This window comes from Parus major, chromosome 14 (assembly GCF_001522545.3).
Source record: "Parus major isolate Abel chromosome 14, Parus_major1.1, whole genome shotgun sequence".
Lineage (NCBI taxonomy): Eukaryota > Metazoa > Chordata > Aves > Passeriformes > Paridae > Parus > Parus major.
The window spans coordinates 8,602,771-8,614,869 of record NC_031783.1 but is presented as its reverse complement, the minus strand read 5'-3'; the positions used below and the strand labels follow the sequence as shown (position 1 = coordinate 8,614,869).

General features: G+C 41.2%; 1 protein-coding gene across 4 annotated transcripts in view; it reads left to right on the top strand.

Annotated features, from left to right (window-relative positions):
* The window catches only part of PDILT (protein disulfide isomerase like, testis expressed), a 23,841-nt gene extending 11,742 nt beyond the window's left edge, over positions 1 to 12,099 (top strand). For 2 of the 4 annotated variants that reach the window (XM_015642900.2, XM_015642902.2), the window contains 8 exons: positions 1,568 to 1,705; positions 2,421 to 2,531; positions 3,498 to 3,623; positions 4,557 to 4,754; positions 6,049 to 6,169; positions 7,535 to 7,716; positions 10,136 to 10,225; positions 11,905 to 12,099. In XM_015642900.2, the coding sequence (XP_015498386.1) occupies positions 1,568 to 1,705; positions 2,421 to 2,531; positions 3,498 to 3,623; positions 4,557 to 4,754; positions 6,049 to 6,169; positions 7,535 to 7,716; positions 10,136 to 10,225; positions 11,905 to 11,973 (1,035 nt within the window). In that variant the 3' untranslated portion in view covers positions 11,974 to 12,099. The remainder of the gene's footprint in view (positions 1 to 1,567; positions 1,706 to 2,420; positions 2,532 to 3,497; positions 3,624 to 4,556; positions 4,755 to 6,048; positions 6,170 to 7,534; positions 7,717 to 10,135; positions 10,226 to 11,904) is intronic. The other 2 variants (XM_015642901.2, XM_015642903.2) reach the window with 2 other exon arrangements.

Here is a 12,099-nt window from a genome sequence, read left to right as displayed (position 1 = left end):
CACATTTCCTTAATCAGTACCTGGGCACAGAGACCCTGAGAACTGCTCCTGAGAGCAGGATGCTCCAGCAGGGTTTGCACAGCTCTGGTCACAGCAGAGTTTCCTGCATCCTCAGAGAAAGGGCATCTGCCAAGCCCTCCCAGATTTGGCTGGTGTGAAGAAGGCCAAATCTTCATGGATAGGAAGTCATAAAATATTACCACTGTGTATGACCCAACACATGTGCTCCTTTCTCAAGCAAATTCTACCAGTTTCCAAAGTCAAATAAAGTTCTTAGGATTTGGGCTGAATGCTAGTGAACAATAGTTAATAGATATGCTGTCAGAGTGAGTAAAATAGGAATAGCTTTTTCCTGCTTTTTCAGTGTGTCCTTGAAATCTTAAATATCTGGAAATTTGATCAAGGATATTCTCTAACTAAAGAGACTTTTATTCTGATATCTCTCTGCCCAGTTAGAGGCGCAATGTCTGGACTCATACCTGAACTGATAATGTCCCAAATGTGCTGGCTACAGTAGACAGTCCAAGTTTTGTGAATATGGAAAACAGGATTCATTACCAAAATGCCCCATAGTAACGAAGCTGGTGAGCACATAGAACATAAGAGGACAAACTGAAAATGCTCAGTGCCCAGATTTTTGCTTTGCAGCAATCTGCTTGCAGCCATTTAGGAAGGAAGGCAGTTTTCCAGTGCTGGGGGAAATTGAGAAGCTCTATCACAGTGATGCCAGAGAGTTCCCTGAACCACACTGATAGCAGATATTGCCTGCAGATGTGTTTGACTGGACACTGGTTTCACTCGGGGGCTGAAAAGATAATAGATGAGCATGAGCTAGAGCATGTCAGAAATTTAATGGGTGGAAGCCAACAAAACAGTGTCCAAGCAAATAAAGAGCCATATTTGGCCTTCTATTACTCACAGATTGCTCACAAATATGAGTGCCAGGATGTGTTGGAAGGTCTCAGCATATAAATTACTATTCATCTAGCATGAAATAATTGTCTGATTAAATCAAATCTGGAAGTGCTGTTGCCTTTCATCCTGCTTATTTACTATTAGTTTGAGGGTGGACAGCAGAATGACTATTTGACAGATGCAGGACTCAAGGTCCCTGCCTTGAAGAGCACTCAGTCAAAAGCCCCAGATGTGCCAGCCAGCTCCTCTTGAGAGCAGAGCCCTGCTCTGTAATCCCTCACCTCCTGCCGGCTGTGCAGGGGGAGCAGCTGCTGATACCATCCCTCCCCGTCTGCAGAAGGCTTTGCAGAGGGTGGGAGTGCCAGGGGAGAGCAGGGAGGATTAGATCAGTGCAGAGAGGACAGAGGAGACCCCACAGCATCCCTGCTGGCCCAGGACAGCCAACACAAGCTGTAAAGGGGGACACTTGATGTGTCACAGCACTGCTCGGATCTCCCCTTAGAGGGAACCCTGGCAAGCGTTACTCACTCTACAATTATACTCTGCTCTTTACATCACAAGCCTTTAGGGGCCTGCTTCACCTGGAGCTCTAACTCCTACACATCTTAGCAGGATGTAGGGCAATCTTAATAAATACTCTCTCTTGGACTAGGAACTTCACAATGACAGTCTGGAAGTTTTCTGTGAGACAGCAAAAGATGTGCCAGAGATGCCTTTTGGGCTGACAGCCAGTGAGAACGTCTGTGCTAGCTACGGCATCCAAAGGAACTCTCTTGTTGTGTTTAAGAAGGTAGGAGTACAAAAGTCTAGCAGGTAAGGTGTTGTGACAGCTGTGGGCTATGGAAAGGCAGTTTGGGAATTTTTCAGGTTAAATAATTTCCTAGTCGTAATTCAAACAGCTTAACACAAAAAAATAATGCATTTGCAGACAAGAGAGACAAGTAGGAGGCAAAACCAGCAACCTTTAGACAAGTGGTACTTTCAATCTGTCTGCCCACATCCAGGCTCCTAATTTATGCTTAAGCATCTGGGTATAATAGCTTTACTTTCAACCTTTCAAATGTTCTAATCAACATTTGCTGCCAAATTCAGTGAGATTTACCAACATTCACCTCTTTTCTTGTGTGTTGCTTTTGACCAGGAATCTTCTTCCAGTCCACAGCAGAAGTGGCCAACAACACAACCGAAACAACACAGAGTAGCAGCAATATTTAGACTAGGAAGCAGTCAGACCAATGATTTCCTGAGTGAGCAAATCTCACAGATAACGTGTATAGATGTAGGAAAGATCTTTCAGTATGTCAACATTACTGAACAAATTAAAACTGTCAGCTGTACCTTGAATTTTAGCTGTAATCTTGTTCTGCAATCTAGCTGTGACATTCATTTTACAAGCTATGGAATTTCAGTTGCTCAGTATCATAAAACTCTCACTTTTAAAGCCTGTCATTTTGCTCCTGTAGTTGATAAGGCCACCAACCTCACAAACTTCACTATTTGTCCAGGGAAAACCTGTGCATACTGAAGTGCTTGAAGATGGCAGTCAGGACAAACTGAGCCTGACAAGGCTAATCAAAACCTTTACCTTGGATTTGGTCACTGAATATAATATTGAGGTATGTGCATTTCGCTGTATTAGCAAAAACTACAGGAGAAGGATGGAAATCCATGCAGAAAGAGACCTAGGGAAATATTCTGCACCTTAGGGACTGAGAATTTTCTTTCTTTGTTTGACAAAGTCACTCTTAAACAGAGCTAGGAATGCCAGCAGAACCCAGCATGGAGCTCTAACCCAGGCCAGGTGATGCTTCCCTCTGGCAAGATGTTGTTTCCTAGAGGAGATGAGGAGTGGCTGGTGGAACAGTGAGCTCTGAGCATGCAGACACCTCCCTCCTGTGGAGCCAACACCAAGGTCTAGGCTGCTTCTGCAGCAGCTAAGTGTGGTTGGAGGTCGGAATGTCAGTCCCTAACCCTGGCTCCAAACATTCCAACACAGCAACAGGGAGCTCTGGGCCAAGGCAAGGAGGAGAAAAACCAGCAGTAATTGTTAGTGCAAGTAGGAAAGGAAAGCTGGAATTTCCTGCTTGCCTGGGGGACACCCCACTGCCTCTGATTATAGAGTGGCATGAGAAAAAAGGGTAGTCCTGTGCAGGGGAGGGGATCCAAGCTGCTGATGCCACCTAGAAGGGGAGGAAGTGCTCAGCCAGGTCTTGCCCCCACAGCTGCTGCAGCTGGGCATCCCTGGGTAACACCACCTTTTATTTTCAGCATTAATTCTTCTCTGTGTGTTATTTAGGAGGTCAGATTAGAAGATCACAGTCCCTTCTGACTGTAAAAATCTATGCATTACTATGAGTTTTTCCTAGAACCGAAAAAAAAACACTCAGCAGCTGTTGATTCTTCCTACTTTATCTGTTTTAAAACAATGAAACAAAAGCCAATGGTTATGGAAATGACTGGGAACTGAGTCTTAAAAAGTGAAATTTGCAATAGCAGAACCTAGGGATACTGATATGCTGAGCCTCTGATTCACTGTTCTGCCTACAAAGAGTGGAGCAGATGTTGAGTCTTTTGTTTCCCAGACATCTGTGAAGATTTTTGATGTCCCTGTTGAAAATCACATCCTGCTGTTCACCCCAATGAACTCGGAGACTTTCAGTGAGATTTATGAAAACTACCAGTCTGCTGCCACAGAATTCAGAGGAAAGGTTTGTAACACTCAATCCAGATTTGCAGATAGGAATTCCAAAAGATCAGTGGAAAATCACTCACCAACACCACTGGTAAAAATACACTGATGTCAGTCCATCTTCTAACTCTACCAAACCATTTGAAAATAGCTTCAGTAACTATTCCTTGAATTTGTTAAAGACAAGCTGAAAGATAAACTTCAGTTGGAAATGATTCTTTAAGACACAAAGACCACAAAGAGGAACACTAATTCCAGCTGTTACAAATGAACCTGTTTCTGATTTTACAAATACAATTTTCTGGGAGCAGCTTCCAACCAAAGGTAGTTTTTGCAAAATTCTGGCAATTTCTGGCTCTACCAGGAAATGCCACGAGGATCTCAGAATATTGGCTGAAGAAAAGGCTGGAGCCAGATACAAAACCTGAGGAATATTGCAAGGCATGTGCAGCCATGTGTTTGCATGTGTAGAGACAGTTACAGGCAGTCATACACACAAATATTTTGGTTTTCTGTGGTGCTACTTCTGCTCCAGGTACAAGAGACACTGAAGAACAGTAAGTCATCTTGTAGTAAGATATCACATATTGGTAAATATATAAGGATTACAGGTGTTTCAGCTCTTCAGTCCCATTAATATTTATGAGGAAGAGTAATAAGCACTTTGGGGGGTAATTTAAAAGTGTGAAATTGAAAGATTTGATAGCAAAGCACTGAGAAAGGACAGAGGGAAAAGCTGCACTACTTTTGGCTGCTTTAGCATTTCTTATTAACTAGGATCAAGATGAAATGAAGTCCACAGAGCTGCTGGGTTTTGGTCTGAGACCAAAAATGATTCTGCACAGTTCCTTGAATCCTACTCTGCTTGCAAATTCCACAGTCCATTTCTCCAGCCTAGCTAAACCAAAGCTGGAAGGCCCAACCAGATGCATGACTCTCTCTTTATCATCAGATATTGTTTGTTTTGGTGGATACTGATGAAACAAGGAATGGACGGATTTTTGAGTATTTTCGCATCAGGGACATCGATGTTCCTGCTGTGAGAATCCTAAATCTGACCAGCGATGCCAAGTACAAAATGCCTGCAGATGAGGTGACTGTGGAGAACCTAAAAGAATTTTGCCAGAACTACCTAAATGGAAAAGCAAAGGTATGTCCATTACTAATGAGACAGCTCTCTAGTACACCAGCTAAAATATAACAGCTTGGCAGAGCACCCCTTTTAAAATTAGAACAATGTCCTGTTGTGATCACTGCTTTATTAATCTACTGTCACCCTAATGTATTCATCTACAGTTGTTGACAGAGCATTCCTCTGTATTTAAAAACTCAGGTGGACTACAAAGTTTTCCAGTCCTTCAGTGTAAATACTAGACTGATCATCTATGACCCAATATTTTAACTGATATTTTGTTTTAGTGGTTTGAAAACTCCCTCTATCTCAATCCTTCCAATACTATAATGGAGGTATTTCCCTCCCTTTGTTGGGGAGAGATGGAAACAATCATTGAAACTAATTTTAAGGTTACAGAAAAATCCAGTAAATAGAAAACTGACATTTTCAGAGGGAATTAACATTTGGTATTTATTTTAAGCAAGTTTAGCAAAGTGAATTTTCCCAGGGGGATTATTCCCAATGGTAAACACAGCATCTGTTGCCATAATGAGGCATCATCACACTCATGTGAAAAATACATTAAAATGTTTTGCTTATTCAGTGCTCCTCAGGGTGATTTACAGGGAGAAAAGATAAAGCAGTCAGTCTGAGAGAAGGCAGAATTTAAGAAACATGGGTAGGTAGACCCATGTGTTCAGTGTTGAAAGTGAGCAGAAGAATGGAAGTGGAGGGGATGTGGCCACTTTCTCACCAAGATCTGCTTGAGGGGCACAGTCCCACCAAGGACAGCTGCCATGGGGGCACATGTGCCTTTCTACTACTGTGCTGTGGTGTCAAAAAGAGAAATTCCCAGCTACTGCACTGTAAATTGTAGAAGTCACATGGGGACCGTGACTGGTGGTGAAGGCAGAGGTTTAAGTAGCAATGCACACTTTCTGGTGTGTTTTACATCACTTTTGAAAGCCCACAACACGTAAACTTTTCAGTAGTCCAGCTTCTGAACATTGGGCAACAAGAATTCAGGACAAGGAATACAACTATGTTCCAAAGGATCATTTTCAGACAGTCTGATACAGAGCCTGTACTCAAGAGAGGGACAAGTAGTTCTGAGTACCAACTACCCAGGGGTGTGAGATCCCAGCTCCTGCTGAAGGGAGAGAAGGTGGAACCATGTGATGGCTGAACTGGATGTAATGATATAAAAGAGTTATCAGACAGTAACAGAGTACATTAGGTAATGTCCCATCAGTCTCACATTAACTTGAGCTGGAGTACAGTTTCTCAATGTTCCCTGCACTTTCACAGCAATGTTTCTGTTTCTGCTTAGCAACATCTCTCTAGTGAGGAAATTCCACAAGACTGGGACAAGAAGCCTGTCAAAGTGCTTGTTGGGAAGAATTTCAACAGTATCATCTTCAATAAGACCATGACTGTGTTTGTTATGTTTTGTAAGTGTTGTTGTTGAATTCAGATTTTAAGCTGCTTTAGCATGATCAATTGGAAGGAAAAAATGAAAGCTCACGCTTATATACCAAACTAATCTTTGCACTCTACAGAATCAGAGCTCGATGAATTATTATTGTTTGTGGAAAGAATTGAAGAAAAATTTGTGTCATATCTATGGAAACGCTTTGCTGACTTAATGTTGCACTGAGTAGTACTGGATCTCTTGAGTAAATATTTGTCAAGGCCATATCAAGTCTGTGTTGAAAACCAGCATGACACTGAAACGCCAAGGTGTACGATGGAAGTGTGTTGCACAGCAAGAGTCAGGCTGTCTTACAAGGGCAGAGGGAGAGTTAAGTGAGATTGTCTTGTTATAATGCTCTAGGATTAAATCCCAGATAGAAATTGTGGCTTAGGAAATTTTAACTATTTTTTCCTCCTCTGTCTGCAAGGGATGTGGATTCCTTACATGACTTTTTCCAGCAAGACACCTCTGCCCTATCCTTGTACCAGCCAGCAGGGATTAGTTTGTGCCTTAGTTACTTCAGTAAAGCAAAGATGCAGCATTAACAGAAGTATAGACACCTAGCTGTACTATCCTGAATTCCAGAAATTCCTTAAGGTTGTATATTCCTGCCACCCTCCTTGCTGGCTGCAGCCGTGTCACTCACACAAGCAATTTTTACATTTCAGTATCATTAACAAACTGAATGATCTAAGCAAGAATTGAACCAATTCTCTGGAAAGGAAAGGCTGGTAAAGGGAATGTATTATATTCAGTCAAGTGCACCTGAAACTTTAATTCTGTGTAAACCAAGTGTGAGCATTGTTATCCCAAATGAAGGACTGCAACCCTGTTGTGAGCTTTTTAAAGGGATACTGGGCTCTCAGCAGTTTGCCTTTCTGGTGGCCTGAATTGGTGCAGTGCTCAGAGTCAGAACAGCACCATAACTCAAACTCCTCTTTCTAGAGTCAACATAACATGGTTTGTGAACACAGTTAATTTTAGTATGAAGGAAGTATTTTGTAGTTCTGACAAGTATTTCAACATGGAAATGATGCAAGACTTACGTGGGTTGCACTGGTTATCTGGCACAACTCTCCAGCAACATAATCCAAGTTTTGTGTTTGTTACAGTCATACAGGCTAAAGAGAACTAAAGCAGCAGTGCTATCAGAAATGTGTTAGTGAATAACTAGTTATCACTACATGGAAATGTGAAATTCATGAAGGGCAAATGGTTTCAAGTGGATGCTGACTACAGCTGGAAGCCCAAACCCTGTTGACCTGAAGGGCTAGATAGGTCCCTGTGATTGTACCACCACATGCACTTCTGTGTCCTTCTAATTTTATTTTTAAATGTGCAGATGCCCCTTGGTCCCATGAGTGCAGGAAACTCCTGCTGATCTGGGATAAGCTGGGAGAGCAATATGAAAGCCGCAAAGACATAATGATTGCAAAGATTGATGTCACGGCAAACGACATCCTGTCTGTGGCGTTGGATCGCTATCCGTTCTTCACGCTCTTTCCTGCTGGGCCAGATTTCCAGGTGAGAAGCTGCTGGGGAAGATTGTTCAGACACAGGTACATGCCAGGGCAGGGGGCTGTGTCACAGGGAGAAAGGAGTCCTTTCACTAAGAAAGCTTTGGGCCTTTTCTGCTCAGCACTGGCTTCTGAGTAGACGTTGCTGCCAAGAACCGGAATTAGCGGAGAAACCCTTCTGTTGTCTCATCCTAGATACGTGACAAGGGCTCAGGTATCATTTACCCACCTGGACTACAAGTCCTTAGGGCCTCACATGCTGCTATTTAACAATTTCCAATCAGTCTGTTGGGTTCTGGCAACAGTCTCAGCTTGGAGTGAATTTACCTATGCCTCCTAAAGACTGCAGTGCCTTTTTACTTGAAACCGTGACAAGAGATGTCCTGTCAAAGAATTACTTGTGCTAGTTGTTTCCAGAGCATTCATGAAAATTGGCTCTAAAATGTTGGTACTGCTCCTTTTCCTCTACATTTTCACAAAACCCAAATAAAAAACTTTCTTCTCTACATTAAATACAGTAATTTTACTTCATTCTGGTATCCCAGCCTCCATTGGGATGAATATTTGTTGTCAAGACCAATGATTTTTGCAATATGCTATCTAATAAATCAGCTATGTTACACAATAATTAGAAAATGCTGCTGAAAGTGAAGGCAAAGAAAAATAGTAAATAGCTACATTCTCCATCTATGTAGACTATCTAATTAAAAAGAAAATATCTCTGAAGTAAAGAAAAAATAAGATACTGCTATAATTAAGGCATTACTAAGCTTTTCATTTTTCTTCTTAGTATTAAACTTAAATTAAATTCTAAGACATTTACCCATGTCCTCACTTAATCTTTGAGAGATTTTCCTCTTGGATGTGCATGCACAACTTCTGATTAATTGAACTGCAGTCCTGCACACTCACACAATATTTAGTCTTCTAGCAGAAAAGCAGAAACACATTAAATGCTTGTAAAAGATGTCAGTTTGCAAAAAAAACCCCAAAACCCCAACCAAATAAACAAACAAAAAAAGTCCCAACCCAGTAAAACTTTCATCAGCTATTAAGGGATTGTTTCATAATTAAAAATAATCTGGAATTAAAGGGTATTTGAAATGTCAAGTTCTTCCTTGTGCACCATGTTTTTGTACTACTTCCCTCAAGTGCAGAAATTTTGTCTTGTACTTGACTAGCAGTGCAGGTTCCTGTAGGTATCTGTTTATACGGGTTAAGTGAGAAAAATAACTTTTACATACTCCTATGCATAGATTACTGTAATGGAAAGTGTTGACACATATCCCAAATAACCAGCAAAGGAATCAGCTGCTTCTCTGGCTTTACAGGTCTTCAGGCTCTGAGAAACTGATGTTCCAGCCATCATCAGAGTTGATAAAAATCAAGACTCATCTGAGAATGTAAATTCCCTCTGGAGAAATAAAACAATCTTTCTCAAGATACTTAAACTTACAAACATAAAAACCATAAAAAAGTAGTTTCAAAGCTGCCACACTTTTTATTAAAATGGAATGGAAATACCAAAATTTTAGTATACAAAAAGAGTACCATTTTAGTGAATTCACCGTCTGGAGGTGCTTTGTTTACAGTCCTTTGAACTCAAATCAGTGTAAGAGTACCCAGTGTAAAGTAACACAACATTATTGGTCTCAGTGGGAGTGAGCTTAACCCAGCTGAGAATAGGCCTCCACCTACTTCTAAATACACTCAGATAACAGCAGACAATTCCCAATGTCATGTACATGAACTGCTACAACGTTTTGCTAAAATACTTGTTCAAAACCCTTTTATACTTCCAGAGAGCAAAGGATTTTTAGGGAGGAATCTTTAAAATACAATATGGTGCCTAGACCCACTCAGAAAATTTTAAAGCTCTAAACTGAAACTGCTTCTTTCATTAAACTTCCTCAGAAGAACATCCTCAGTAAATCCCCAATTTAAGGTGAAGTATAAGAAAATTAATGTCACTGCTCATCTTCATCCTGTTCTTTCAAGCTGTGCAACAGTGTATTTCAGAGCTATTCCAGAATTTGAATTTCCATCAAAATCTTTGAACAGCTTTGAATAGCATGGCTGGACACTTAAAAGACTCTGTTCTTCAGAATATCTTTCCAATATTTATTGTTAAGCACAAAAACCCCCACTGATGTCAGTAGTTGGTAGGATCCTAAACTGGTACTGTAAAATAATGGTTGTTTTTTATACAAATCCTTTTCTTCTTAGGACTATACATCTATTTCTTCTTTACACTCAAGTTTCAGATGATGTTGGAACCAGCTGTGCCTCTGCCCTTGCTTTTCAAATGAAGCACAAAAGTCTGGGGTTTGGTCGGTCTAAAGAACCAAAATCCTCCACCTGATTTCACCATTATTGCCAAAATTTTGTGTACAGAATTACATACTTAACTTTTGATTTTTTTTCAGGAAGTGGCCTATACTGGGGAATATACATTGGAGGCATTTTCTGAATTCTTAGAAGAACAAAGCAAGACAAAAGCAGAACCAGGAGAGAAGGTAGGAATTTCATCCAGACGCTGCCTGATCTGCTGTGTAATCCAGGCATGTTCCCAGCTTGTGGAGACATTCCTGAACTGGCTGTAGCACAGCCACTATCCTGGGCCCTGCTTGTGCCAGTGCTGGGGTGGTTCTTACCAGTTTGTAGCTGGTTCCATCCCCACAGCAGCTGCAGTCATGTACCAGAGCCTGGCAGGCACACACCCACTCACATCCCTGTTTTCATCACACCCTCATCCCCCTCTGCTCCTGTTATCCCTGAGTCACTACAGCAACACTGGCAGTAGGCACTGCATGACAGAAAGGAGCCTGCACCCTCACAGGTGTGCAGCAACACTTGTTCACCATTTTAGGAAAAAAAAAAGCCCCAGCTAAGTGTCACTTATGGCTGGAGTTGTTCAAATCTCCATTGCCCACCTCGTTCTGCTACATTCAGAGCAGCTTCTCTTCCGTGTAAAACAAGGACACAGCTGAGAGCAGATGATGTCCCTTCTCTGAGCAGTCTGGTGATTATTTCCTAGTCCCTTGACCCTTTCTTCTCCACTGTAAATCAGACCAGAGAAGTGTTTTCTGTCCACAGCTGCCTGTTATTTAATCATCCTTCACTGCAAAGACTCAAGTGAATGATGTGATCAATCTCCAAAAGAGAACTACAAGCAATAGAAAAAATTCTGATGTGTAAATGAAGGCACTGTCCACCCAGTGTAACAATCCTGGGCCCTTTCTGCCCAGAAGTGAAATGGAACCACAGGGTAGCAATTGTTATTAACACTCTTTTCAGCTAGTAGGGAAACTGTCTGTGGGTGGACAAACAGTTTTGAGTTCTCAGACTCATTTCCACCAGAGGCTTTGATTTTTTTCCTGCATTCAGTGCTTCAATCTGTAGTTACTGATGGAGAGAGATGACTAAACTAGTATTGGGACACAGAGGGCTGCAGAGCAGGATCAGACACCCACCTTTGCCCAATCACTGCACAGTTCTGTTTTCCAATACCCAAAGCCCACACCTGATGTCTCCCTCTTGCATGTTCCTTAGTGCTGTGTTTCAAGCAGATCCACTGAGTTCTACACACAGTCTTTTACATGCAGGATTTGAACTTTATACATTCTCTGTTCTCTTCATGTTTTATTTCACATAAAAGAACAGAAAATACCACTTAAATCCACACTCTGTGTAGCAAAAGGGGTAAGTAATTGGCATTTTCTCATCTCTTCACTTTGCCCATCCTTATCTGACACCCACCAAATTTCCTGGAAGATTTCAGTATTAGACCATGTGCAGTACAGGGCTAGATGTGAACTCCCCTCTTGAAGTAATTCTTCATCCTCACCTCAGGGCATTCACAAACACACAAACAAGATGAATAGGGTCGTTTCTTTTGAGATTGTCAAAGAAAGACATCTTGCATCCATCAGCACACATGGTATTCTAAGTTCATATTAAATATTCACACAAAGCCTCTTCTAAGCTTTGCCATAAACCAGTGAAAAGGTTTGAAAACAAAGCACATTTTAGCAACAGCTCCACTATTTCTGACCTCATTAACAAGACCTCAAGTTCTTTGGTTGAAAAGATCTGCATTTCAAACAATCTTAAAATGTTTTGGGTTTTTTTTAAGAATTACTAGAGTAATTGTCTTTGTGAACATTTGTAATAAGCAATTTTCCTTTTCTAAAAGGATCCTTCAGAAGGAATCAAAGAGGATTTCAGCCAAAAGGAAACTGTAATAAGAGAGAAAGAACTTTAATATTACAGAGAAAGAGAAACATTCTGAGGATTGTGGGGAATCCTTCCTGGAAGGAGCTCACTGGAAGAATGACTCATCTCAAGTGAACGTAGAGCTGAATAATAATAAAAAAAAGTAAAGAATTCA